Source organism: Lycium ferocissimum, chromosome 2 (assembly GCF_029784015.1).
Source record: "Lycium ferocissimum isolate CSIRO_LF1 chromosome 2, AGI_CSIRO_Lferr_CH_V1, whole genome shotgun sequence".
NCBI classification, from domain to species: domain Eukaryota; kingdom Viridiplantae; phylum Streptophyta; class Magnoliopsida; order Solanales; family Solanaceae; genus Lycium; species Lycium ferocissimum.
Genome location: NC_081343.1, coordinates 27,943,349 through 27,969,546, shown reverse-complemented (window position 1 = coordinate 27,969,546; position 26,198 = coordinate 27,943,349). Strand labels below are relative to the sequence as shown.

The window sequence follows — 26,198 nt, the reverse complement described above, 5'->3', positions numbered from 1 at the left end:
TCATAAACCTTCGTGAGATTAATAGTTAAACCATTCCTCAGACCTATATTTCTCTCTCCCTGTTTTTTTTTCCTCAAGTTCATTCTTTAACCTCAACTTTTTTCCTCAAGTTCTCTCTCGCGTTTTGTAACCGACGGACTGTGTCGATTAAAACTGACCCAGTCCGTCGGTTTTGTTAAAAAAAAATTTTAAAAAAAAATTGACGGTCTCACATTGTTTTTTTTTAAAAAAAAATTAAAGAATGAAATGTAGGAACTTGGAGTCAAACCCGGGTATGTTCCTTGGCATTAAAGGGCTTTACCACTAGACCACTGATATTTTTTGTTCATATACTTACATTCATTTAATTTATACTGTTTTTCGCTCTAAAAACTGTCAGACTCCGTCTCAGTCAGTTTTTTATAAAAAATTAAAAAAAAATGACGGACTCCATCAGTTTATTTTAGAAAATAATATAACACATAATTATATTTTTTTGCTCATTTTTGTGCAAAAAATAATCGTCGCAGTCCGTCGGTTTTCTTAAAAGAAAAATATTTAAAAAAATTATTGAAAAAACCGATAGAATCTGTTAGTCTTTCCGTCGGTTTTTTCCATCGATTTTTTTTCGTCGGTTTTTACCAGTTTTTTAGTAGTGTTTGAGAAGAATGATTACAGAAATTTTGTGCATGAGTTTGTCTTTTCAAATTTTAGAGATTCGAGAGCGATACCAGTGTCAGAATGCTCTATTTTTTTTAAAAAAAAATTTAACAAGAGGAACTTGAGGAAAAAGAAGCAGGGAGAGAGAAATATAGCTCTGAAGAATGGTTTAATGATTAATCTCACGAAAGTTTATGAGTTTGCATCTTTCTTTGTATAAAAAAATAGATGGAGACTAAATTTAATAAATTTTTGGATAGTTAAAGAATTAAATGATAAGAATTAAATGATAAGTGTACACTCAAGGGACCATTTTATTTAGACCTACTCAAGTCACTATTTATGGCCTTTTCTCCATCATAATTTAATTGATGAAGAACAACAGCATTCATTTGAAATGAAAACCAAGGTTTGAAAAACTAGCACGGCGGATGCACTGTGTTTTTTTCACTTTACCCTCTCTGTACCCACCGGACATTCTAAAACCGTTCCGAGTTTTATTTCAAACAAACTATGCTATAAACAAATGATCCGATAAGGATAGGTTTACTGACACACAGATCTAGTTGGATTAATCGAATTAAGTAATGTCTATGGATCAATTCGAGTTGTATTTCAGGCGAGCTGATTTGGATCAGGATGGTCGGATCAGTGGCCCTGAGGCCGTTGCTTTTCTCAAAGGCTCCAATTTGCCCCAACCTGTCCTCGCTCAGGTTTCCCCATTTCGACATTTCTATTTTATTTATTACCAATGACAAGAAATCTTGTCATGCTACTAATCACGTGATCGCTTGCTCTATTTTTTGAATTGTATTGGTTGGATTAGGAATTAGAATTACATAGGCTGAGTAGGAACTATGACGATTTGGAATATTCCGTGTCATTTGATTTTCTAAACCTCAATCCCAAACTACCGGCATCAACAACAACAACATACCCAGTGTAATCTATCTTGGGAGGGAGAGAGGCTATTTACAAAGACCCTCAGCTCAAAAGAAAAGAAGGAATCGAAGCAAGATTGCAAGAAAATAAGACAACAAAATAATGGGATACAGAGCAAATGAAGCAACAGATAGTACTAAACAGTGAAGAAAAAGAAACTATGCGATTACTAAGTAATACTACTAATAAGGAGACGCGGATAGGAGGCTAGCCCCCTGCCTCTCCTGCATGAAGTGCGACAACACTCTGCTACCTACTAACCTTCTACCCTAATCGTCGACCTCCATACCTTCCTAGATACATGTCCTCAGTAAGCTAAAGCGTTGCCATGTCCTGTCTCAATTCCGTTATATTCAGGCACAGTTCAGTCCCAGTTGGAATTTATGAAATCACCCAAAATACTGTTTTCACTTAAACCAAGTGATGGATTCAATTTCGACCAGTCGCAGATCTCCCATACCATATCTTCCAAATCTTGTATCCCTCTCTATCTTTCAGAGAGGAGCCTATTTGCTGTCTTTCTCTCTCTTTACCATGTGTTCCTCCTTCCTGGTTGCAACTGCATGCCTTGGTTCTACAGTTGTTGTTCGCCATGGTCATCATCACGTGACACCTGTATAGGAATTGAATAACCTGATTCAATCTCTTGAGATTTGTGTTTCGCATGTTGGTTCCTTGTATACGATATTGGTTGCTTCATTTTGTCGTGGCAATAACAGTGTAATTTTTTAAGATCATTGTAGTTGCAAATTTTGGCGCACTATAGTATGTAGGGGTGTCCTGAGATGGAATACATTATTATTCAGTTGTTTGGGAAAACGTAAGTTTTTGGCAGTTATTATACTGAACCAATTTTCAGGAGCTTGAGCAATAACATTATGAATGTGGATAATAGATACTGGAAGTTTCTTAAAGTGGTGAGTGAAAACTGAAAATGTTTACATGAACTGACACAGCCATACATGCAAAGGATTAAAATGAATTGCATCCTAAGTTTTTGTTATTGATGCAACTTAGAGTATATAGATGATCCAGTTTCAGTTTTTTTTTTTTTTTTTTTAAACTGGTAACTTTTTCTATATTTCATATGTGGCAAAACAGTACTTAGGTAGTACTGAAACCATATTTACAAGAAACTCTGACTTTTACTGTCCTCTCTCTCGATTGAATCTAAAACATCAATAAGAGTGACAGTATCATCTGAGTAGATCTAATTTCACCAAAAACACAACAGCAAAAAAAAGCTTAAGTTGATCTTTTGTATCCCATTCTCCACATTCTCAAAACATCTGGAGTTTCTCTCCTTCCAAATTGTCCACCAAATGCAAGCTGGGATAATTCTCCATCTAGTCCTGTCCTTTGCCTGTAAGCATGATTACTTTCCTTCCCAGCTTTTAAGAGCATCTGTAACCTTACCAGGCATGGTCCAGGATATGCCTTTGAGATTAAGAATAATTCTCCATCTGGAACTGTCTCTGCTATTTCCCCATCCAAAAAGCATCTGGAACATAAAATGAAACCTTTTCATCAAATTTTCCTGTGTAAGGGCTGCTTCTTTAGCCAGTAGCCACACAAAATAGGCTACTTTGTGAGGAATTTTTGTTTTCCAGATGTGTTTCCAAGGTCAGTTGGCTATCTGCTGGTTGGAATAATTCATCATCTTGTAAGCTGCATTAACTTTGGATAAACCCTTACTGCTGCCTTGGCACCATAATAAATCTTCACCTGTCTGTAGTCCACTAAACCGCTCTAGTGTACTAAAGAATTCAACCACTCTTTGTACTTCCCAGTCATTGATATGTCTTCTAAAAATGATGTTCCATCCTTGAGGTGTCCACATCTCTGATATTGTCCTTTGCTAGTTTAGAACTATATTGAAGATATCTGGGAAAACCACATCCAATCAGCCAACTTCATGCCAATTATCCTTCCAAAAGCTAGTTTTACTCCCATCAAACACTTTGATCTTGGAATTATTCCTCAACTCACTCCACAATGTTCTAATGGATCTCCATAGGCTAACCCCGTATGGTGTACTGACCTCCTTAGTCATCCATTTGTCTTCTTGTTCATACTTTGCTTTAATAATATTCCCCCAAGGTTGTTGATTCTCATTGGTGAGCTTCCACAACCATTTCATTTTTTTTATTTTTTAAATCAGGACTAAATAAAGACCTGCATGGTGACACCAAAGAGATTCGAACCCTTTGACAATCTTCATATTATTAAATAAAGTAAAAAAAACCACCACCATTTCATTCTAAGAGCTTTACTCTGGATCTTCAAGTTCTTGATCCCTAACCCTCTAAGATTCTTGCCAAAAGTGAGTGCTTTCCACTTAACCAAGTAGTAACCTTTCTTTTCTTTGTTTCCATGCCATGAAAAATTCCTCCTGATGCTATCCAACCTATTGATGACCTCTGTTGGGATGGGGAAGAGGGACATCATGTAGGTTGGAAGTGCATCAAGTACTGAGTTGATAAGAGTCAATCTGCCACCTATAGACAGATATTGGGTCTTCCACCTGGCGAATTTCTTTTCACATTTCTCAATGACATTGTTCCAAATTTCTACCGACTCAGATTTAGCTCCCAAAGGCATTCCAAGATATATTGCTGGTAAAGCCCCTACTTCACTACCCAGAACAGCAGTTGCCAGGTCCATGTTTGTAGGATCCTTATAAGATGAGATAGGACATAGTGATAGTCTACTGTTTTTACTCTTTTGGTTGTGGATTCACTGATTGATATACAGTTTGTTACCTTGTAAAAATTTACATGCAAAGGAATAGTGGTCCACAAACTGATAAAAGAAGAAAGAGATTACTGAAGTATTGAGCCCAAGAACTAGTTAGTAAAATATATTAGAGCTACTTGAGAAGAGGAAAAGGAGTAGCAAATAGCTTTATGGTTCCGCCTGTGCTTAATGAACCACATCTCCATATTCCAGCTGGTGTTGTATTAGTTAGCTCTTTATTAAATATGCTGCTTGCGAAAAGTCAGGTATAGATATCAAGTTCAACATAGTCTAGTTGGGTTAGATATGTGGAGCTATCGATCTCCTATTTTTTTTCTTAATAGTTAATACTAAATTTCATACTTTCTTTTGTTTTATGTAGATATGGACATATGCTGATCAAAGTCGTACCGGCTTTCTCAGTCGCCAAGAATTTTATAATGCTCTAAAGCTTGTTACGGTGGCACAAAAACGAGAGTTGACTCCAGAAATTGTGAAGGCTGCGCTATTCACTCCAGCTTCAGCCAAAATTCCTCCTCCCCAAATAAACCTTGCAGCCATACCAGGTCCTCAACCAACTAATAAGGCTGGTGCTGCAGTTCCTCCAGTTAGTGGTGCTACTCCAACAGCACCTCAAACTTTTGGCATTAGGGGTCAACAAGGCTTACCAGCTCAGCAGAGTCATTACGTTAGGCCTCCCAGGCCCTCAAATCCTAGCCCTGGTTTTCAATCTCAACCGAATGTTTCTGGTCAAGGAATGCTGGCTGGAAGTACTATTGCAGCTTCTCGCCCTCCCAGTTCCACTGATTTGCTTGCTGGACAGAATGGTGGTTCACAAGCAGGTGCCAGTTCCCAAGCTTATAATACAAGTGTCAGTTCTAGAAGTGAGGATGCATTCGGTCTTGCTGTATTGACACCTTCTGCACAACAAACCCAACTAGCAACCACGCCATCAGTGCAACCAGATCTATCAAAATCAAATGATGCAACTTTGTCGCATGGTAACCTGCCTGATGCCAAAGTTCCTAAACCCATTCCAGTCGCTGGAAATGGATTGCCATCGGATTCACTATTTGGAGATGTTTTTTCAGTTGCATCAGTTCAACCAAAGCAAAGCTCTGCACCCACTCTATCTTCAGGTAGCAGCTTAGCAGTTCCATTAGCCACAGACCGAGCATCTACAGGGTCCCAACCTCCTGTAAAGGCTAACTCAGTTGATTCACAGACTACACTTCCTCAACAGCCGGTGCACCAGCATCAGCAAGCTCCTTTGACTGTGAGACCAAACCAACAGGTCCCAGTGCAGAGCTCTGCTGCAAATCCTAGTGCAGCTAGAAATTCTCTTCCCGGCCAGTCTCAGCTTCCGTGGCCAAGGATTACGCAGTCCGACTATCAGAAGTATAGCAAAGTATTTATGGCAGTGGACACAGACAGAGATGGAAAAATTACTGGCGCAGAGGCACGGAGCTTGTTTCTCAGTTGGAAGCTGCCCCGAGGTGTGATTTCTGTCTCTGATTTAGCTTTGAGATTCCATGTACCTTCTGTTAGATCCTTCCTTCTACTAAGAGTAAGCACATAGGTTTGCTATATGCCTCTTGAACTTTTCCTTGAATTCAAAATGCCATCTCAAACTTCAGCAAATGGTTTAATTCTATCCTTCTATAAACTTTAAGTGTATTTATCTTATTAGTTTTTCCCCTTTTCTTGATATTTACATTTGTCTTAGGTACAACTCTAAAGTTGAGGTTGGCTCAGGGGAGATTTAAATTATGTCTGGAGCATTTAGCGTGGGTTAGTGATAGCTGTAATGTATTGTGTTGGCGGTGGTTGATAACCTTTGTCATAGGATAAACTTATGTATAAGAAGTGATAGACTTTAGAGCTCAGTTGATGGAGTAAATTCCAATTGAAATGCCTATAGATGTCAGTTGAAAAATGTGAAGGGAATATGTACAGTAACTTGATGAATACAAGATACACCTATTAGTGTCAAATATATTACACAGTACTTGTTTAAGTTGAAAGAATATCTAATTTATGAACTTACTATTCTAATATTCTTTTTCTAAAGAAAATGTTTATTTGTCTATTTTCTATTTCTAACAATAACCCTCTAACACACCCCTCAAACTCAAGGTTAGGGAAATGAACTTGAGTTTGCTTATATAGAATAATAAACATTCAGAGTCAAAAAGTTGTCGGAAAAGTTTGGATCGCCGGAATCTCGCGGAAGAAATTAAAATTTCTAGAACCTTGATGAAACTTTTGCTGCCGGATAATTGGTCGGCGTATTAGTAGGATGAAGTTGGTGTCGTTGGAATTATCATTGAGAAATAGGCGTGGCACTCTTGGAACAACAAATTAAAATTAAAAATAAAAAGCACCAAAACCAACTTTGCTTTAAAAATCAAACTTCCCCCTCAATTTTGAACAACAGTCATTCTCCCCCCTTTATCATAATTGACTTTTTAAAATCTCTATTTTACCCTAACATTATCAACTTGTCTCCTTTTCTTTTACTTCTTTAAAATCATGATTTTTTTTATCTCTTTAATCTATGTAACAAATTTCCTATAAAAAATAGATATTATTTTCGAGACGGAAAAAGAAAAGTGAGAAATACTAGTTATGTATATAACTTAGTGCCGTTCTATAATAAAATAAATGAGAAGAATAAGATTTTTTTTTTTTAAAAAAAAAAAATAATAATCAAAACTCTGATATCAATTTATACAAGTAAAACATAACATGTAATAATAACTTTATAAATATATTTCAATGCAAGTAATACAATAATTAATAAAAATAGAGGTATATCCTATAACAAATTCCTAAAAGATTATCTATTTATATTAAATAAATTTTAAATTATAATTTAAATATTCCATTAATGACAACCAAAACTCGGTTATATATTGACAATATAGAATAAGAGAGAAGTTAAACTTAAATATACATACACACACACACACATGCATGTATCCATGTATTATTAAAATATCAACCATAAAAGGTAACATTAGATTTTGTGATAAATTCATAAAAAGTTATTCTAGTTATAATATGAATATAAATAAAATCCATACATACTTAGGTTAAAAAAATAAATTTATATAATATAAAAAGGTACTACATAGATGGAGGATTGAAAATTTGAAGGGTAAAATAGACATTGCATAGGACAAAAGAGAGGGGTTTGGGGGGGGGGGGGGGAATGTCTATTGTTCATAGTTGAGTGTTTGATTTTTCACCCCCAAAAGTTCTCTATATTTTTTTGAACAGTTTTAACAGGAAAAGTTCTCTATATTGTTCAGAGGCATAATAATCTCTGATAGGGCTATAAGAGTTCTAGAAAGCGGAGGACCTAAAGTAAACATACTAACATGGCTAAAACATATTCCCAACTCAATATCGCCTATATAGGTCTTCTTCTTCTTTTTTTTTTTTTTTTTCATTGTGCCCTATCTTTCGCTAAGTCTACTCAGATTCTAAGAAAATGTAGGTTTTTCGAGACAATTTTTTTCCATGTGATTTTAGGTCTACCTTATCCTCTTTTTAGCACCTTCTCTTACCATAGTCTCACACCTACTAACCGTTATAGCTGGAGGTCGATGCAGGATATGACCAAATCATCTGAGGCGGCCTTCTCTCTTTTTGTCCTCAATGTGTGCTACTTGGACCTTATAGAAAATACACTTTTGATCTTATCCAATCTTGTATGATCGCACATCCATTTTAGCATCCGCATCTCTACGACTTGTCTTGTTGATGTGTTGGACAATCACCAAAATAGGCGTGTTGCAGCCTCAACAATTACTACAATTAGGCTTATTGTCACGTGGACGACCATTGAATGTAAGCTTGGTGCCATTAGAATGGTCATCGAAAAGAGAAACAGATTGTACAAAAGAGAAAATTTTGGCAGGAGCCCCGACACAAGGTTCCCACGCTTGTTCGTGCAAGTCACTTAAGTCTGCCAAAATTGTAGCGGTATTAATATGTGAGAAAGATAAGATTTATATTTATACACACCGACACCCACGCACACACATGTATGTGTATTACTTGATGAATTCGAGACTCATTTATTTATAAGTGTCAAATACGATACATATGGTTTTTTCAATTGTGGGATAATATTTAACTTAAAAACCTAGCTTTTCTAAGTATTCTAATCCTAATACACTGGCACCTTACTTCTAATAGAAACGGTAAATTACTGATCGTTACAATTTTTACTATAGTTCGACGCCCCCATAGTTATCTCCAAAAATACTGGACACGGCCTGTGAACTTTTAATTGTCTATATCAAATAACTTATACAAACTAGGTTATTAGTTGATTGTAATTTTTTATTTTAAGATAGAAATTATTGGACACCCCTAACTTTTTTAGTATTCTAATTCAAAAATTCTAACACTGGCGCCTTACTTCTATTAAAAATGATCTTATTATCCCAAAAATATTGACACTCCCTATGCGCCAAATTAGGATATATAGCTGACCATAGTTGGCTCTATGAATGGCGATATTCGAATATACCTGAAACTTTTTACAACCAGTGATAAACACTTCACACAACGAGACATCAACAAGTCTTGATACTCATAAATCACAATGAAGAAGATAATTCACTTTTATACGTATGATAAGATCGAAATAATGTATACTTAATACTTTATTACTTCCTCCGTTCTCTTTTACTTGTCCACTTTTGACTTTGCACGCCCCTTAAGAATTAATAAATGAAGTATATATTTTACCATGATACCCATATTAATTGGTGTATAATCTCAATAGACTTGGAAAATGATTTGGAAATGAGTAATTAATGTTAAGGGTAAAACAAAAAAAAAAGTTGTCTTTCCCTTGATATGCTAAAGTAGACAAGTAAAAGTGAAAATTTATTTTTAGTATAGTGGACAAGTAAAAGTGAACGAGGGAGTAGTTGACTTTACGTACTTGAATAGTTCTGATAGAAAAAAGGTTTACGTACTTGAAGAGTCTAGGAACACTTTTTAAGGGGTTGAAAGCACTTTTGTATATACGAGAGAACCATCAATGGGATGTGAGGCAGCATGAATGATTAGATGTTACTTGTAAAGAATCATGTCTTTGTCTATAATTCCTACATTTTATGTACTACTTCAATACAGAGATTCCCCATTACGTATAAAGAGTTCAGTAAAAAGACATTCTACCTGCTTTAAATGTCTCTTATCGGATAAGAACTCACCAATGGATTGAGCCTGTTGTCATCTACAGATTAGTTATTATTGCTAGAAGTTGCCTTGCTGTAAAGAATCTTAATGTCATAAAAGTAGTGCTCCTTCCATCCAATGAGCAAATTTTACATATTGGACGCGGGGAAGAGTTCCAATCATATTTCTAGAGATAAAAGAAAACAATTTTTTTACTTTTTCTATAGAGTTGGTTCTGTAGACACTGCGTTATTACTTGTTATGAGTTTGAAGCATTTAACAAGTAAAGTTATTGGCTTGTCGAGGATTTATATTACAGACAACCTGGTGTAGTTCACACTGTTGAGCAACTTACAGTGGGTGAATTTGGAAATAAGCTGCAAGTTGATTGCAAAAAAAAGTGGGGCTTGAGGATAACAACCTTGATATTGAACCTTGATCTTAAGTTACTAAAGAGTAAAGACAGATTTGGACCTTGTAGCTATGGAAGTGGCTAACAATCTGAAACTTACTGCAACTACCATAATTACTTCTACTACCATCAAAAACAAATATGAAATATAATTTATTATGACAATGAGAGAGCTGTCTTATAGTGCGTAAACGGGCACAAAATGGAATTCACCAATTACATTTTTTCCTCGAACAAAGAAGTTTCATGCTTGGAGTTATTACTTTCGGCTTCCAAAGACTTTTCAGTTTCCATTCAACAGCTAGTAGCTTTTGCAACAAATACTGACAATGATAGTAAATAGTAGTGGTAGAGCACACAGTATCCAAAAAGAAAAAAAGAAAAAGTAGTGGTAGGGAATATCATTCTCACTTCTTTGAGAATCGTGGCTACAATTGTTTTTGAGGCATTGTAAAGTTACCACTTACCAGTTTCAAAAAAAAAAAATGTTTTGAGGCATTGTATGTGTTATATCACAACGCTAAGCTGTTGGTCACTTGGCGCTTTGAGACATTTTTGTACAACCTACTTATAGTGTGATAGCACATCTTCTTACTCTTTTGAGAATCTTTCCTATAATTATCTTAGGGTTCGTTTGGTATGATGGATAAGGAAAAATAGTCCTGGGATAAAATATTAGTACCGCCTTATTCCTTGTTTGGTTACTAATCCTGGGATAAGTTACCCTAGGATTAAAATGTACTAGGATAAGTTATCCTTGGCAGGGGGTGGAATAACAATCCCAGGAATAGTTATCCCAGGATACAAGAATGAAAATGACAAAAATAGCCCTGTGGTCCCTAAAAGTCATTTTCTACTAAATAAGGTGGAGGGTGTTTTTGTAAACAAACAACTATTTCTTAAAAATTATGCAATGCGTGTTACGTTTAATACAACAAACCAAACAATCAATAAGAAATAATGCCATGATAACTAATCCCAACATAACTTGTCTTCAAACCAAACGACCCCTTAGAATATCTTGTTTTCTATCTTAAGGCCAAGCTGGTGTTTACTTGGTCCTTTGAGACATCAATGCAGTTTGTTTTTGGTTTTCCAGAGGTCTTAAAACAGGTGTGGGATTTATCAGATCAAGATAATGACAGCATGCTTTCTTTGAGGGAATTCTGCATTGCACTCTACCTGATGGAGCGACACAGGGAAGGTCGCCCTCTTCCATCAGTCCTTCCAACTAATCTGATCTTTGACGCGTCACCATTGCGTGCTTCTGGTCAGCCTACAGGATCACATGGTGTGACAGCTTGGAGAGACACACCAGGTATTATTTCAGCCTTTTTACACTATGCATATACATCCCTTGGACATGGCTCGTGAGCCAATTGTGTACACATGCATATGGAAAATTTATTTGTCAGCTAACTATCTCCCCCCACAAATTTTGTTTACACCAAAAATAGAAGAGATTAGACGATTCATCCTAATTTTTTGGATAGAGCTGCTAGTGTTCTCCAAAATTTCTAGAGTTGTTCCTTTCCTTCCATATTGTCCACCAAACACAAGCTGGGATGATCTGCCACCAGTCTCCTTCTCCACCTCTCTTCCCTACACTCATCCAGCATCTGAGAAGCTCCACAGTAGTATTAGGCATAGTCCAATTAATACCAAGTATAAACATGTTCCACAGATTTGTAGTTGTCTTGCAGTGTAAGAAAAGGTGCTTATTGGTTTCACCATCTTGACCACATAAGTAACATCTTGAACAAATCCAAAAACCTCTTCTTTGTAACTTCTCGTGGGTCAAGCATGCCCTCCTTTCAACCAACCAAACAAAACAAGAGACCTTGAAAGGGATTTTTACTTTCCAAATGAGCTTCCAGGGCCAAATCTCAATCAAGGTTGTTCTATGGTTGAGGTTCCAGTAAACAGACTTAACAGAGAAAGTTCCTTTGTTGTTCAATCTCCATTTTAGTCTGTCAGGATAAGCTGAAGTGCCTCCAAAGGAAGCTAAGAGTTGGAGCATATTGGTTAAGCTTTCAATTTCCCAATCATTGAGAGCTCTTCTGAAAATAACATCCCACCCTTGAGGGCTCCAAACTTGACTGATTTGTGCTTGAGCTTGGAGGCTTATAGAGTCTAAGTCAGGGAAAGTCGATTGAAGGTTGTTTTGGCCAATACAGTGGTCTGCCCAAAAAGTAGTCTTTCTGCCATCGCCAACTATGATATCTACATTAGCCCAGAATTCATTCCACTGGAGCCTAATTGATGTCCATACACTGATACCATAAGGGCCATTAACTTCTTTAGTAATCCATTGATCTAGCATCCCATATTTCTAGGAAATGAATCTTTTCCATAAAGAATTGTCCTCTGAATTGAATCTCCATAGCCATTTCTGCAACAAACTTTTGTTGTGCAATCTCAAGTTCTTAATGCCCAGCCCACTCTCCTTCTTCTTCAAAATGATTGAGTCCCATTTGACCAGGTTCTTGCGTCTCCTTTCATCGGCACCTTTATTACCTTGTCAAAGAAAATCTCGTCTCAGTTTGTCAATCTTTTTCTCTGCTCCTCTGGGAATTGGGAAGAGAAACATCATGTATGTGGGGAGGGCATCCAAGACAGAATTAATGGGAGTAACTCGGGCACTCAAAGAGAGAGTTTTCCACCTTGCCAGCTGCTTGTTACATCTCTCTAAAACTGCATCCCAGATTTCTTTGGATTTGTTTTGGCACCTAGATAGGAGGGTGTGGAGATCGAGGATCAGGATAGAAGGCTAGTGGTAGGACTAGTATTATTTTCCTTCCTAGCAGGATAAGTATTATTTTCGTCATTCTACTTAGTATTCTCAGTTTTGCCCTATAGTTTCTTGTCCTTGATTTTCTGCTACTATCTGTTATTTCTTGTACTTTGAGTATTTTATTTATCTATTCTTTTTTCCAGATTGTTTATCATGGTCTTTGATCTTGCACTATTTCATTTTCATACTGCTTTGAATTGCTTGTCCTTATCTGACCTTTTTTTGCCATGCTTTCTCTTGAGCCGAGGGTCTTTCGGAAACAGCCTCCCTACATTGTAGGGGTAAGGTCTGCGTACACTTTACCCTCCCCAGACCCCACATTGTGGGATTTCACTGGGTACGTTGTTGTTGTTTTGGCACCTAGAGGCATCCCTAGGTACTTAGTGGGGAGGGAGCCTACTAGGTTCCATGCTAGATTCTGAAGATCATCGACTTGATTAACTGGATAGAGTGAACTTTTGCTCTAGTTGACATGAAGGCCAGACAAGGCTTCAAAAATGGTCAGGATTGCTCTGAGATGTCTGATCTGCTCCACTTCAGCATCACAAAAAACTAGTGAATCATCAGCATATAGTAAACGAGTGATCTCCAGATGGTTGCTAATGATGGACTGAGAGTCGAAGCCCCTGATCCAACCATTAGATTTAGCTGTACTAACCATGTGATTAAGACCTTTCATAGCAATCAAAAATAAGAAAGGTGGCAATAGGTCACCCTGTCTGAGACCCCTTTGAGATTGGAAGAGACTTGCTGGACAACCATTTATCAGAACAGAAAATGTGACACTAGAGATGCAAAATTTGATCCAGTTGATCCACTTGTGCCCAAAACCCATGTCTTCCAGGATCTTCAGCAAATAGCTCCAATGGACATGGTCAAAAGCTTTTTTGATATCCAATTTACATAGAATTCCTGGCCTTGTTTGAATCTGGAGTCCACTAGCTCATTAGCTAGTAAGGCTGCATCCATAATCTGTCTCCCTTTCAAGAAGGCTGTTTGGTTTTCATCGGTGAACTCCCCCATGACTGTCTTCCGTCTTTCTGTGATGATTTTAGAGACGATCTTGTAAACTCCTCCGATAAGGCTTATAGGTCTTAAATCTTTAAGTTCTTCTGCCCCATTCTTCTTTGGTATCAATGCAGTGACAGTAGCATTGAAGGACCTCTCAAAAAATTCATTGTGGTGAAAATTAAGAATGGTTTGCATTAGGTCTTCCTTGAGAATATCCCAGCATTCTTTAAAGAAACCCATTGTAAAGCCATCAGGGCCCGGAGCCTTGTCGATTGCACATAAATTGATGGTATTTAGCACTTCTTCTTCAGAAAAAGGTCTTTGCAACCATTGGCTTTCCTCCTCAGTTATCTTGGGACAGCTAGCATAATTTAGAGAAGGCATGGAAATGTATCCAAAAAGGAGGAAAGATGGAAGATTGTCCTTGCATGTATTTGGTGGTCTATTTGGGCAGAAGGGAATCAGAGATGTTTTGAGAACAAAAGCTGCAATATGCAGAAGCCCAAGATAAACTGCTTAGGCCTTTTCTATTTTTGGTGTTAACAGGAGCTAGCAACACAAACTGAAGATATTTTCAATGTTCTAAACAGTTTGTAACTAGCAATAGATATAGGAGCCCTTTTTGTAAGTGAAGTCTTTTGGGTGTTTTGTTGGGGGGGGGGTTAAACTTTGTTTGTGTAGTATACCCGTGGATATTAATATAAATGTTACCATTCTCAAAAAGAAGGCTTCCATGATTCAGTTTCTGTATACAACTTCTCATAAAAATCAACCATAGCTTCCTTGATATCAGCCTCATGTACCACTTCTTCACCTCCAACCATTATTCTGTCAATTGTGTCGTATCTTTTGTTTGGTGTTGCCATTCTTTGGAAGAATCTAGTATTTCTGTCACCTTGTTTTAACCATAAGACCCTGGATTTTTGCCTTCAACTTGCTTCTTCATTTTTGGCTAGATCTTCCAGTTCAACCATGACAGTTGCCCTGATCATCATTTCCTCTTCATTAAGCTCCCTATTATCTTGAATATCAACTAGTTGGTATTTATCCTGAATAGCGTGTTCTCAGTTTTATGGTAGTTAAGTTGGTATTTATCTTTTTTTATACCATAAATTTTAGGCCTCGTCTAGTGCTGGAAAAATGGATAAAAAATGCAAGTATCCGTCCAATTCACCCAATTAAAACCGGGTTGGATAATTGATTTATGAAAATGGATCAAATATGGATCATATCCTTATAAGAAAATGGATCAAATATGGATCATATCCTTATAACACCCTAAGAAAATGGATAAACCACAAGTCAGAAATGGATAACAGCAATGTAAATTGATGATCCTTGTAGTTCCCATGAATTTAGGAATGCAAATGAATTAAGGACCGCTTTTCTTGGAAAATTGTTGTAGTATTAGGGATGCTCTAACTTGAGCGTGCATCATAGACATAAAATATGTGGGGATGCTACTACAATTTAGCACGACAGTGATTGCCTTTGGTTGTTCATGAGAGACGGTTAACCCTGACTTCTTAATTGGAACCTGATACAGCATGACATCTTGTCGGCTCTCTTCCTGTTGAACATAGGCCTAGAATATAGGAGTATGCATCCTCTACCTTCACAAGGTAGGGGTAAGGTCTTCGTACACATCACCCTCCCCACCCCCACTTGTGGGATTACACTGGGTATATTGTTGTTGAATCCTCTAGAAAAGGAAAAGGAACTTTTCCTTGGTCTGATCATACTCTTGGTTCAAACCGGGCAGAAAATCATAGATCTTTTCCTTTTCAACCAATTGTTGAACTGCATCATCATTATAATTCTCATGGATATCCGGATAATAGTCAATCTCCTACCATAACCCACTTAACTCAGAATAATAATCAGTGATAGTCAACTCATTTGCTTAATAGCATGAATTTTATTTCGGATCTCGAAGATCTGGGCATCATTACCTTGCATGAGTAAGTTTCTAGTTGTATTCAAGATCTTTTCAGCATTATCAAGCAATAAATACTGCTCTCCTCAAGAGAAGGAAAATGAACTTTGCCAAGAACTTGAACCCTGATCTCATCATACCTTTGGTTCAAACCAGGCCAAAAAATTATAGATTCTTTCCTTTTCAACCAATTGTTGGAACAAAGCCTCATCACTGTGCACTTCACTTGGAGATCCTGGTAATAGTCAATCTCCTGCCGTTACCCACTTAACTTGGAATAGTTATCCCTAATTGTCAACTCACCTTGCTTAGTGACATTAATTTTATTTCGAATCTCAAAGACCTTGGCATCATTACGGGGTGAGTAAGTTCACTTAGTTGAATTTCAGATCTTTTCAGCAGTATCCAGCAATATTTATTGCTTAGAGAATCGGGGATGCATAGTATTCAAAAACCATGTCATAGCTAGGGAATTATTAAAATCCCATTGACCACAGTTAGCATCATTCAGTGTTATCAAAAGCGAAAAGTGCAAAAAAGCTCTAAGATCAGCTAGGGCTTTAAGCATAAAGCGCAAATAAAGCATGAGCTTTAATGAAAAAAGGCGCAATGGTGCGAAAATACAAATATATATATGTTTAGTCCAAGACTAATAACAACAAGCATGGATAACAAATATATGGACAAAGAAATTGTAAAAACATTACGATAAAGTGAAATATCAATTATCTAGTGTGACCTTATCAAGAGAGGCTCATTGGCAAGAAAAAGTATGTCCGAGAGCCTTCATGACACTGTAGCGCACATAAAGTGAGGCGAAGCGCTCAACATGTTTTGAGCCTCGCTTCAGGGCTTAAGCATGCTTTAAGCGCTCCTTTGACAACATTGGCATCAGTCACAACAGGTCTTTTCTTTTCTCCTGAAATTTAACCAAGTAGTTTTTTAGATTTAATGAAAAGCAAACAAGATTTTAACCATGCATGGTACGTATGAGCCGCATCTTTTTACAACATTGAAGAGAGATAGCATCCCGACTGGCTAGCAATGAGGGGAAAAGAATCCCAATTTATGGTCGAGACAGTTATTATCTACCACCTTCGTGTCCCAATAGTTTAAATAAGACTCTAAATCAGTAAATAGACATCCCTAGAACTTATCTTCAAACCAGTCCCTCAGAGAAAAAGAAAAAATTGTTGGACAGATCTGTCTCGCCAGAAAACCTGGTCTTCCTCGATGGAACCCTAGCTTCGATGATCAGAAAAATTTGAAACTTGGTGGGTAGGCTCAGAATTGACAGGCAAACCCAAGCAAGCAAGAATCTTGAAAAAATATTCCGTCGGGAAGTAGTCTCACGGATTGGTGCGTGATGGTTACGCGTCACCGGAGCCAAACCTTCTGGTGGAGCATGACGGCATGTTTGTCGTCGTTTTTGGCTGCAGACAACGAGGTTTGGTCGCTGTTGTCAGCTGGAACTTGTGGTGGTATTAGATTTTTAAAATGCTGACAGAAATAAATTTTTAGTTGCGGACAACTTCAAGGAGGGAGAAAACTCTACCTCTTTTCGAAAAAAAAAAAAAAAGAGGAACCCTGATGCTGCAAGGGAAAAGCTCACCTTAAATGGCAACAATGGTTCTGATACCATGTAGAAGAAAAGGATTCTTTTGTATTTTAGTACATCTTTACATCCCATGAGATGAGGTATTTATACAAGTGAATCCTAACTAATTAAGAAACGACAATTAGTTGCAATAAAACGAAATATTATATTCCTATAATTACAGTAGGAAAAGGAAAAATTAGTCTCCTAAAATCATGCTAATTAATCAACACAGATAAAATATAGATGTTTAAGAAAGAAAGAAAGGAGGATTTGAAGGGGCGCTGGTGTGCTTGGAGTAGCTGTCATAATCTTAGAGTTTGTAGGAGCAAGATAACAATGTGTTTTCATTTATTTGGGATTTACTCGATGTTTTGTTTTGATTTTTATTAACAATATTAATACTAACAAGGTTCAAGTTACTGGGATGGGATGATAAATAGTTTTGCTGGAGCTTGTCATAAACCCTCTTCTTTGATCTAATGATGGTTAATATCTTTATTATGGTTTTGAATTTTAGATTTTGTTAACATAAAACCTTCCATTGAGCAAGTACGAAATTTTGAAGATTTTATATTCCTTACATTTGTTGTTCATATCGACTTATTCAATTACATGATAAGCACAATTGTATTTCTATTTGCTGTTAATGTACTATATCATGTGGATGGAATCAAGCAGAAAATTAACGTTGACAAAATTTTATTTGTACTAGAGCAATGCTCTGTCATATTTTTTTTTTTTTTAAAGAGAACGTAGTAGATGAACATCTAAAGAGAATGTGGTAGATGAATGTCGTAGTTGGATTCCTTTTTTTTTTTTTTTTATAGAAACTGGTGATATTCTTTATGGGAGGTAAGAATTTCAGATCAATCTATATGTTATTGAGTTTGAGAAGGAAGCTAAACCTTAATCAACTCTTTTTGTATGGTGAAAAATTGATATTACAATTTAAAGGCATTACATTTTGGTATTTCTTATGAAGTTTCTATAGTGAGAATCTCACTTGTGACTTCCAACCATTCAGTTAGTCTCGTCATTTCATCCTCCCTCAGGTTTACAGCAAACACAAGGGCCAAGTGGTGCACGACAAGCGGCTTCTGGTGCTCCAAGGAAGCCTCCACGTCCAGTACCCATTCCCCAGCCTGATGAAGATGTGCAGCCTAGTAAACAGAAGCCCAAAGTTCCAGTATTAGAGAAGCATCTGATTGACCAACTTAGCACAGAGGAACAGGGTTCATTGAACACGAAGTTCCAGGAAGCAACTGATGCAGAGAAGAAGGTCAAATATAAATGTTCTATCAAATGTTTTTTCCGCTCGCCTTTATTTGTCTCAAATCCCCTTTCCTCTTTTCTTCCCATGATAACTGCCTGACTTATGAACAGAACCAGTCAGAGAAACAATGGTACTTAGGATGGATCGTTTTCACTAGGTAATAGAGTAGCCGTCATTTTGTAGAATCTCGTATCAAATGTCTACTTATTGACGTGTGTAATCTGTAATGTACAGAGATGTGGTATGATTTAGTTTTTTCCTTTTGAATGAATTAATAGCAGACATGATTCATAGATGAACATCATACTTGGGGAAATCTTCCAAGAGATTGTCTGGTGTCTTCCGTGTTCTTTTGTTTCGGCATTTGTTTGTATTTACTTCTTCTTTTTTTTTTTTTTTTTCTTTTTTGCTGCTGTATCGAAACTCCATCGAGTAATTCTGTTTAGGAAATGAAGAATAGAAAGATTTGTTTGTGGTGAAGCAACACTGTGACTTTGCGGAGCAAGGCATTTTTACTTTGCTTCAGATTGTGAAAAATATATGCTACTGGCATGGTGTCTGGTCTATCATAATATCATAAGCAGTAACTTCTTAGATATTTCTCACATGCTTATGATATCTGGAATTTGTTTCTCATATGCTTATGATATCTGGAATTTGTGGAACTGCAAATGCTACTCTGATGCTATGAAGACATTGGTAATAATATTCCCTTCTTTACCAGTTATTATCTGCTGCTATTAAGGATCAATGCTGGTCTTCATATTTGACTAAAAAAAAGTTGATTTAACTTGATGCTTAATAGCATAAGAATCCAATTTCATTTTGTCAGTTAAAGCTTGATTTATTGGTGAGTATTCCTAAAAGCCAATGTAATTGACGTATATTCCTTTTTCTCTTATGCTATAATGTCAATCACAGGTCATGGAACTGGAGAAGGATATTTTAGATGCCAAAGAAAAAATTCAGTTCTACCATGCAAAGATGCAAGAAATAGTGAGTATTCCGATCATTACATATCTACTGTTTTCTCGGTTTTATTCAGATATCTCTCAATGTCTCCAAGCAGGGATATAAATCCTGAAATTGGGCCCTCCATGCCCCTTGGGGGATAGATCCTTATTCCCATGGTGAATTTCCTGGTTATGTCTACTACAGATTGTGTTTCGTTTGTATGACTTGTTATCTCATTGCTGACCAAATAAGTGCCAGACAAGAAGCTAATAGCAACCAATTTCGTCTGTCCTAAATAATTCAGTTTCTATCTTTTAATGGCTTTACATGTCAGCTTGGGTTCTTGGTAAAGTTTGCGCTAAAATTAGCACAAACACAGAATAGTGCTTGGTGCCTCTCTTGCGTAATGTTCTGAGGACATGAATAAGGCACGATCTGAGAGTTGGAACTTTTCACCATTCTATTTGTCATGTCAATATATTTTTCCGCACTTTCTGTTATGGCATCATCCACACAATTTATGTACATGTTTATTGGGATAGTTGTTTGTGAAAATTTTAAGGCGAAGTTTTTGCTATATTGATTGAAAGTGGCATCTATTCCTGATTCAGAACCAGCAGCAATTTTATTATCATAAACTTGTTTTTGCATTGCTCTTGCATATCTTTTTGACAAATTTAACTATGCTTTTGAATAAGGTTCTTGATACTTGTTCTGCGCAAAAAGGAAAAAAAAAAAAAAGAATTACTAGAGAGGGGGAGAAGTAGAAGAAAAAGGATGGGAAGCAGAGAAATGGACCGAAATTTCAATGGCTGAAAGGATCATCATGTATCAGATCCGATATGTGGTTTGATCTGGTCTACTAATGTGATAAACTATTTCAACTGTCTGTATAACCAATTTTTTGGGGTATATTATGGTCAACGTTGTAAATGTTTGGGCTGCAAGATGCAGGAAACTAGTACTTAACACATTTCTATGTGGTATGTGAATTGTAGTGCTTAAGCGCCTCGCATTTATAGTAATTTAAAGCGGGGATTGCACGTTCTGGGTTTGCATTTTCCTCTTTTTGCTAGGAGAGTAATATCACCCAACAGATGGAGATGGTTGTGTTTACTGGGTGTATAATGTCGCTAAGCAATGAAACTGTAGTGATTGTAATGCTCCCTCATATTTTCATCAAAATTGCTTCACTTTTGAGATGAGTTTGAACTTTCATACTTCTCAAGTTGAGATATGCGAGTCAAAATGCTCAATCGGTGTAGCTATCGAACATGTAACAGAATTTAAGATTAGGAAATAAATTTGAAAGTGCATGGAAAGTAATACAATACCTTTTTATGCAAATGAATTACCGTAATTAATTCATGGTGAACCCAAGTAAAGGATAACGAAGTTCAAACACCATATGAAAGAATACAATATAAAAGACTTTAAACGAAAATAAAGTAAAAATTTAGAAGATGAAAAATCTTAGAAGAGGGGGAGAAGCAGAGAAAAAGTATGCAAATAAGAAGTCATTTGGCACATAACTCAGAAGCATAGCATCAGACTAGTGGACGACACAGCAGAACACTGGATGGACAGGCAGCATCTGTTCCTTTTTTTCCTTTGAATTTTTCACTATTGCGCTATTTTTGTATGCTGTTCTACAACAGGAACCTTTCAATACTAAATAGTGTTAGATGTCCTTTTTTCAAGGATAAGCAGGCCCCTTCTGTTGTCTAGTGCTAGATTGAGAAAACTTTTGCAAAGAAAAATGGAAATTGCAAGAGTCAAGAGAAGCTGGGTCAAACGTCTCTAGGCTAGATCTGGCCGAATATAGATTTTTTTGTTGATAAGGTAAATAATTTTATTAACAATTGGGGAAACCCTGTATACAAGCCGTATACTAAAAGAAGAGAACCTACATCAAATGTGGCTCTCAACAAAAGAGATCCAATCCTCTATACAAATAGGGACCTCGAAAGTACACCAAAATGAAACTAGAGACAAGAGTACACCAAAATGGAACTAGAGACAAGACACTACTATGCATCTTTACAAAATCTTGTTCCACCCCTTCGAAAGCCCTTCTATTTCTCTCTTTCCAAATGACCCACATTATTGCTAATGGGGCGGAATGTAGAATTATGACCCATAAGATGCAGCGAGATCTTGGATTGTAAGATCCAGCTGAGATCAGGAGTGCAGGTCAGAGTTTGATAAGAAATGGACCTAGGACGTAACTCAATCCCAAAAGCTAGTTCATGAGGTGAGGATTGCCAAGACCTTATGAGGAAACATTACTACATCCAATGCCGCTATGGGACTTTAACACCCCCCTCACACGCAAGTCTGAACATATGAAGCGTGGACAATATAGCATGAGGCCCTCACATTGGGTAAACCAAGAATTAGGATGGACATGGCTCCGATACCATGATAAGAAATGGACTTAGGGCTTATCTCGACCCCCAATGCTAGCTCATGAGATTGGATTGACCAAGACCATATAAGCAAACAAATTGCCACATCCTACACCTACGTGGGACTCTAACACCACTATTTCTACTTGTCTCCTTAACGTTTGAGTCTGATATTCACTGGCCATTTGGATTTTTTATTATTCATATTTCATACAACAGCTTAAAGTTGTTCCATTTCATTCAGGCAACGTGGTTCAGCAGATTTTGTCCTATGGCTTACTGAGTTCTGAGTAATTAGTGATTATATCTGTATATGTGCTAGGGTATCATGACATACATTTGTTCATGGCCTTGGTTTAGAGTTGTTCTTCCTGAAGCTGTGAATTTTTATTCGGTAACTGATTGGTGGGTTTCCTCGCTGGTGTGTTCAGCAATTGATAGCTGAAGTTGAAGCACATCACTAATACTGTCATTTTGCTTGTCCTTTTTCACCAGATACTATACAAAAGCCGATGCGACAATAGACTAAATGAGATCACCGAAAGAACTTCTGCTGACAAAAGAGAGGTAAAACTTATTTGAATACAACAATTTTGAACACGTCCAATGATTTGTTCTGTATTAAAATTGATAATTTTACAGGTCGAATTACTGGCTAAAAAGTATGAAGAGAAATACAAGCAGACCGGAGATGTTGCTTCCAAATTGACCATTGAGGAGGCCACATTTCGGGATATTCAAGTGCTTCTGCAACTCTTTCTAGCCCTATGCACTTATACTAACTCTTATGTTCTGCTATTGTATAGTAAATTGTGCAAATCTAGCAGAGGTTTTGTTGTGATATCGTGTTTTGCTGAAAATTTGCAGGAGAAAAAAATGGAGCTGTATAAAACAGTTGTCAAAATGGATCAAGATGGTAAAACCGATGGTATCCAGGTAGCTATATCTTACCACTAATAGATTTTCTGGAGATCTCGAGAACTTATCTAAATTCAGTCTCTGGTTTTTGTAGGACCGTGCTAATCAGATTCAGGCAGACCTCGAGGGGCTAGTAAAAGCTTTGAATGAACGCTGCAAAACTTATGGGCTACGGGCCAAACCAACTACTCTACTTGAGCTTCCATTTGGTACTTGCACTAGTATTTTTGTAGCTTTGCAATTATATATGCTTTAATTTAGTTATTCTATATGTTCTTTATTCTTGATCATAAAATCCAGATTAAAAACATTGTTGAAAATTTATTTCCTGCATTTCCTGTTATTTTTGGTTCTGAGTTGACCCCATTTGAGTTGTTGTTATTTGCGACAAATTTTGGTTCTACCGGGCTGTTTATTTGTTCTTTAAAGTGCCATTTATGTTTTATTTTTGTTGGCCTTCCTTTTGGCACCCCAGTTCAGTTTAGTACTTAATTAGGGGTATCATTACTAACTTCTTGCTGGCTGCATTAGGATTTGTTCCAGTTTAGAAGTTTTCTGATCCTGTTGATTATAAAAGTAAAAAAGCACCTATTGATCATATGAGGATGTAATATATGGCATGTATACTAAAAATGAGTATTTTTATATATTTCTATTCCTCTAATGAGACCTATTCCTTTATATTTACATCTTGCACATCTAGATCATGAATTGGGACTAATTCTGATGTTGAAATACTGTGTGTGTTCATCTAATGGTCAGCACCTTGGTGAGAAAAATGGGATAGCATGCCTTTTTGATGTCTCTTGTATTTTTTTAACCTAAGCTCTCTGATTTTCAATTGCTTTAGTTTTTTTAATGTTTCTGATGTATTAGTAATAATTTTAAAGGTTGGCAACCTGGCATCCAAGAGGGGGCAGCAGACTGGGATGGAGAGTGGGATAAGCTTGACGATGAAGGTACGTTGTAAGATGTCATAGTTAAATCAAAAGACGGATATTCAAAGCGCCTCCAGAGACCGCCTGATCAGCTTCTGTCATTTTTAGATCAAAAGACTTGACTTTCATAGTGCCTTCAGAGACCACTGGATCAACTTCTTTTCCTCCCTTTCCTTTGTGCTGTTTTATCATTATCTTTTTTAAGTTGTCAAAATTTTGAACTCATTGCATTGTTGAATAATCGTCCTCCGCAGAATTCACATTTGTGAAAGAGCTCACCCTTGACGTACAAAATGTCGTTGCCCCTCCTAAACCAAAATCTTCACTGGTTCGGGATAAAGCATCTTCTTTGAATGACCATGATACGGGGAAATCATCTGCTGATGCTGACACTGATACAAAGGCAGAGAAGTTGCCAAACCCTGTAAAAGCCAGAGAGATGGCTGATGCGGAGACTTCCCATGCAGCAAGAAGTCCAACTGATAGTCCAACAAGGAGTAATGCAGTAAACAGCCCGTCAAAAGAATTTGAAGAATCACCAAATAGGAAGGACAGTGCTTTTGATGGTTCTCCCCATGCTGCCCAAAGGTAATTGTGGTTGTTTTCGTTCTTCCTTTTTGGTGATTTAATCTACAGTGGTGTTATAGTCTCCAAATAATGACGACCTTTTCTATTATTCAATCGTATTCTTTGATGGATTCAGCTTCTCTGAAACTGTTATCTTTTCTAGAAATCTGAACTTCTGTATTACTAGTGCAGTGAACACTGGGGAGCTGAATCTGTGTTCTCTGGGGACAAAAGTTTTGATGAATCTGGTTGGGGTACATTTGATAAAGACCGTGATGCAGATGCTGCATGGGACTTCAATTCTGGCGCTAAGGTAAATGGATACATTTACTCATTTTAGTTATACAAAAAAAGCGCATGGATAAATTTACATGTTCATTTATACATCTTCAGGGGTCATCTATGTCTCTTCGGCCTATCACCTTTTCTGAAATCTTTGCCTGACCTTTTTCTTTTTGTCACTGCATCTTCTGGAGCATCTTGGTCTAGGCAATTTTCTACTCATCTGTGGTGATTGGAATAATTCGTTTCTCATTGGCTCAGTTGAAGGGGCGTATCATATTGCTTCTTTTCCGCGGTTTTGCAGGATTCTCGTGATGAGAAGCACAAGGAAACTTCTCTATTTGACGATGATGACTGGGGCCTAAAGCCTATAAAAACAGGCTCCACAAATTCCAGCAACTCACTCCCGAAGCAAACCCCATTTTTCGATTCTGTTCCTAGCACCCCTAATCACAATACTGGGTTCAGTTACTCAGAGAACCAGTTCCCGAAGCAAAGCCCATTCTTTGATTCTGTTCCAAGCACACCAAGTTACAACTCTGGATTCCCACAGGGAGACAACTTGTTCTCTAGGCAAAGTCCCTTCTTTGATTCTGTTCCCAGCACACCAGCCTATAACGCAGGTGGCTCCCCAGTTGCTGATAACATGTTCCAGAAAAGGAGTCTCTTTGCGGACTCGGTTCCAGGCACACCTATGTCTGAAGATCACTTGAACAGCTTTTCCAGATATGATTCCTTCAACATGCATGATGGTGGACTCTTTGGCAGTCGTGAGTTTTCAAGATTTGATTCCATGCGCAGCACCAGAGATTCTGAGTACGATAATGGTTCATTCCAACAGCGTGATTCCTTCACTAGGTTTGATTCATTCCGCAGCACAGCAGACTCTGATTATAATTTTGGAGCCTTTCCCCCTCCCGAGTCACTATCAAGGTTCGATTCCTTCCGTAGCACCAGGGACACAGATTACGGTCATGGTTCCCCATCTTTCGATGATGCAGATCCATTTGGGTCCCATGAACGATTTAAGACATCAGTGGAGAGTAAGACACCAAAGAGAGATTCTGATAATTGGAAAGCATTCTAATATGGTAACGGATTTCCTTACTCCGCATGCGGTCTCTCTCTCTTTTCTTTTTCCCCTCCATTTTAAACTGTTTTGGCCAGGTTTTTCGGTTTTAGGGATAGTGAATTGGTTGTGATTAGATAGTCTCTCTATGTGGCATGAGGTAGTGTTAGGATAAGTTGTATCTCTTGTATTATTCATTAGCTGGTCTGTTCTTTCTTCTCTTTTTTTTTTTTTCTCGGCCCTGGGGTTGGGGGGGGGGGGGAGGGGGGGGTGGTGGGTGTTGTGAGGGTGGCATTTATATTTTTGACCTTTTCCTTTGTCGCATTACTTATTCAAGGTGAACAGATTTGTGTTCCCCCCATATTCAAAATTTCAATGTAAAAAACTTGTAAAATGGTCTCTTCATTTTCTGTCAGCTGCTATTTGAGAGTTAAATCTAGTCGAAGGGAATTTTCCCACTTGACTGCCATAGTGCCAGTTATTATGATAATAGGTGATGGAGGATTGTGGTAGATTA

At 37.3% G+C, this 26,198-nt stretch overlaps 1 protein-coding gene across 2 annotated transcripts; it reads left to right on the top strand.

Annotated features, from left to right (window-relative positions):
* Window positions 1-1,000: 1,000 nt before the first annotated feature.
* On the top strand, window positions 1,001-26,096 carry LOC132034468 (actin cytoskeleton-regulatory complex protein PAN1-like). 2 transcript variants are annotated; one of them, XM_059424843.1, is made up of 14 exons: window positions 1,001-1,352; window positions 4,700-5,813; window positions 11,031-11,249; window positions 18,325-18,551; window positions 19,467-19,541; window positions 22,403-22,474; window positions 22,550-22,648; window positions 22,775-22,843; window positions 22,920-23,034; window positions 23,716-23,784; window positions 24,018-24,351; window positions 24,523-24,643; window positions 24,917-25,927; window positions 25,969-26,096. In XM_059424843.1, the coding sequence occupies exons 1-13, from the start codon at window positions 1,227-1,229 to the stop codon at window positions 25,697-25,699; spliced, it is 3,423 nt and encodes a 1,140-aa protein (XP_059280826.1). In that variant the 5' UTR covers window positions 1,001-1,226; the 3' UTR covers window positions 25,700-25,927; window positions 25,969-26,096. The 2 variants fall into 2 exon arrangements, with proteins under 2 accessions (XP_059280826.1, XP_059280821.1); XM_059424838.1 differs by having other exon boundaries at window positions 22,550-22,843.
* Window positions 26,097-26,198: the final 102 nt, after the last annotated feature.

Excerpts from the sequence above, each read along its gene's own strand:
- LOC132034468 (XM_059424838.1), top strand. The coding sequence starts at position 1,227 with ATGTCTATGGATCAATTCGAGTTGTATTTCAGGCGAGCTGATTTGGAT. Across the intron at positions 1,353-4,699 it reads CCCAACCTGTCCTCGCTCAG|ATATGGACATATGCTGATCA; the intron begins GTTTCCCCATTT and ends TGTTTTATGTAG. Across the intron at positions 5,814-11,030 it reads CAGTTGGAAGCTGCCCCGAG|AGGTCTTAAAACAGGTGTGG; the intron begins GTGTGATTTCTG and ends TTGGTTTTCCAG.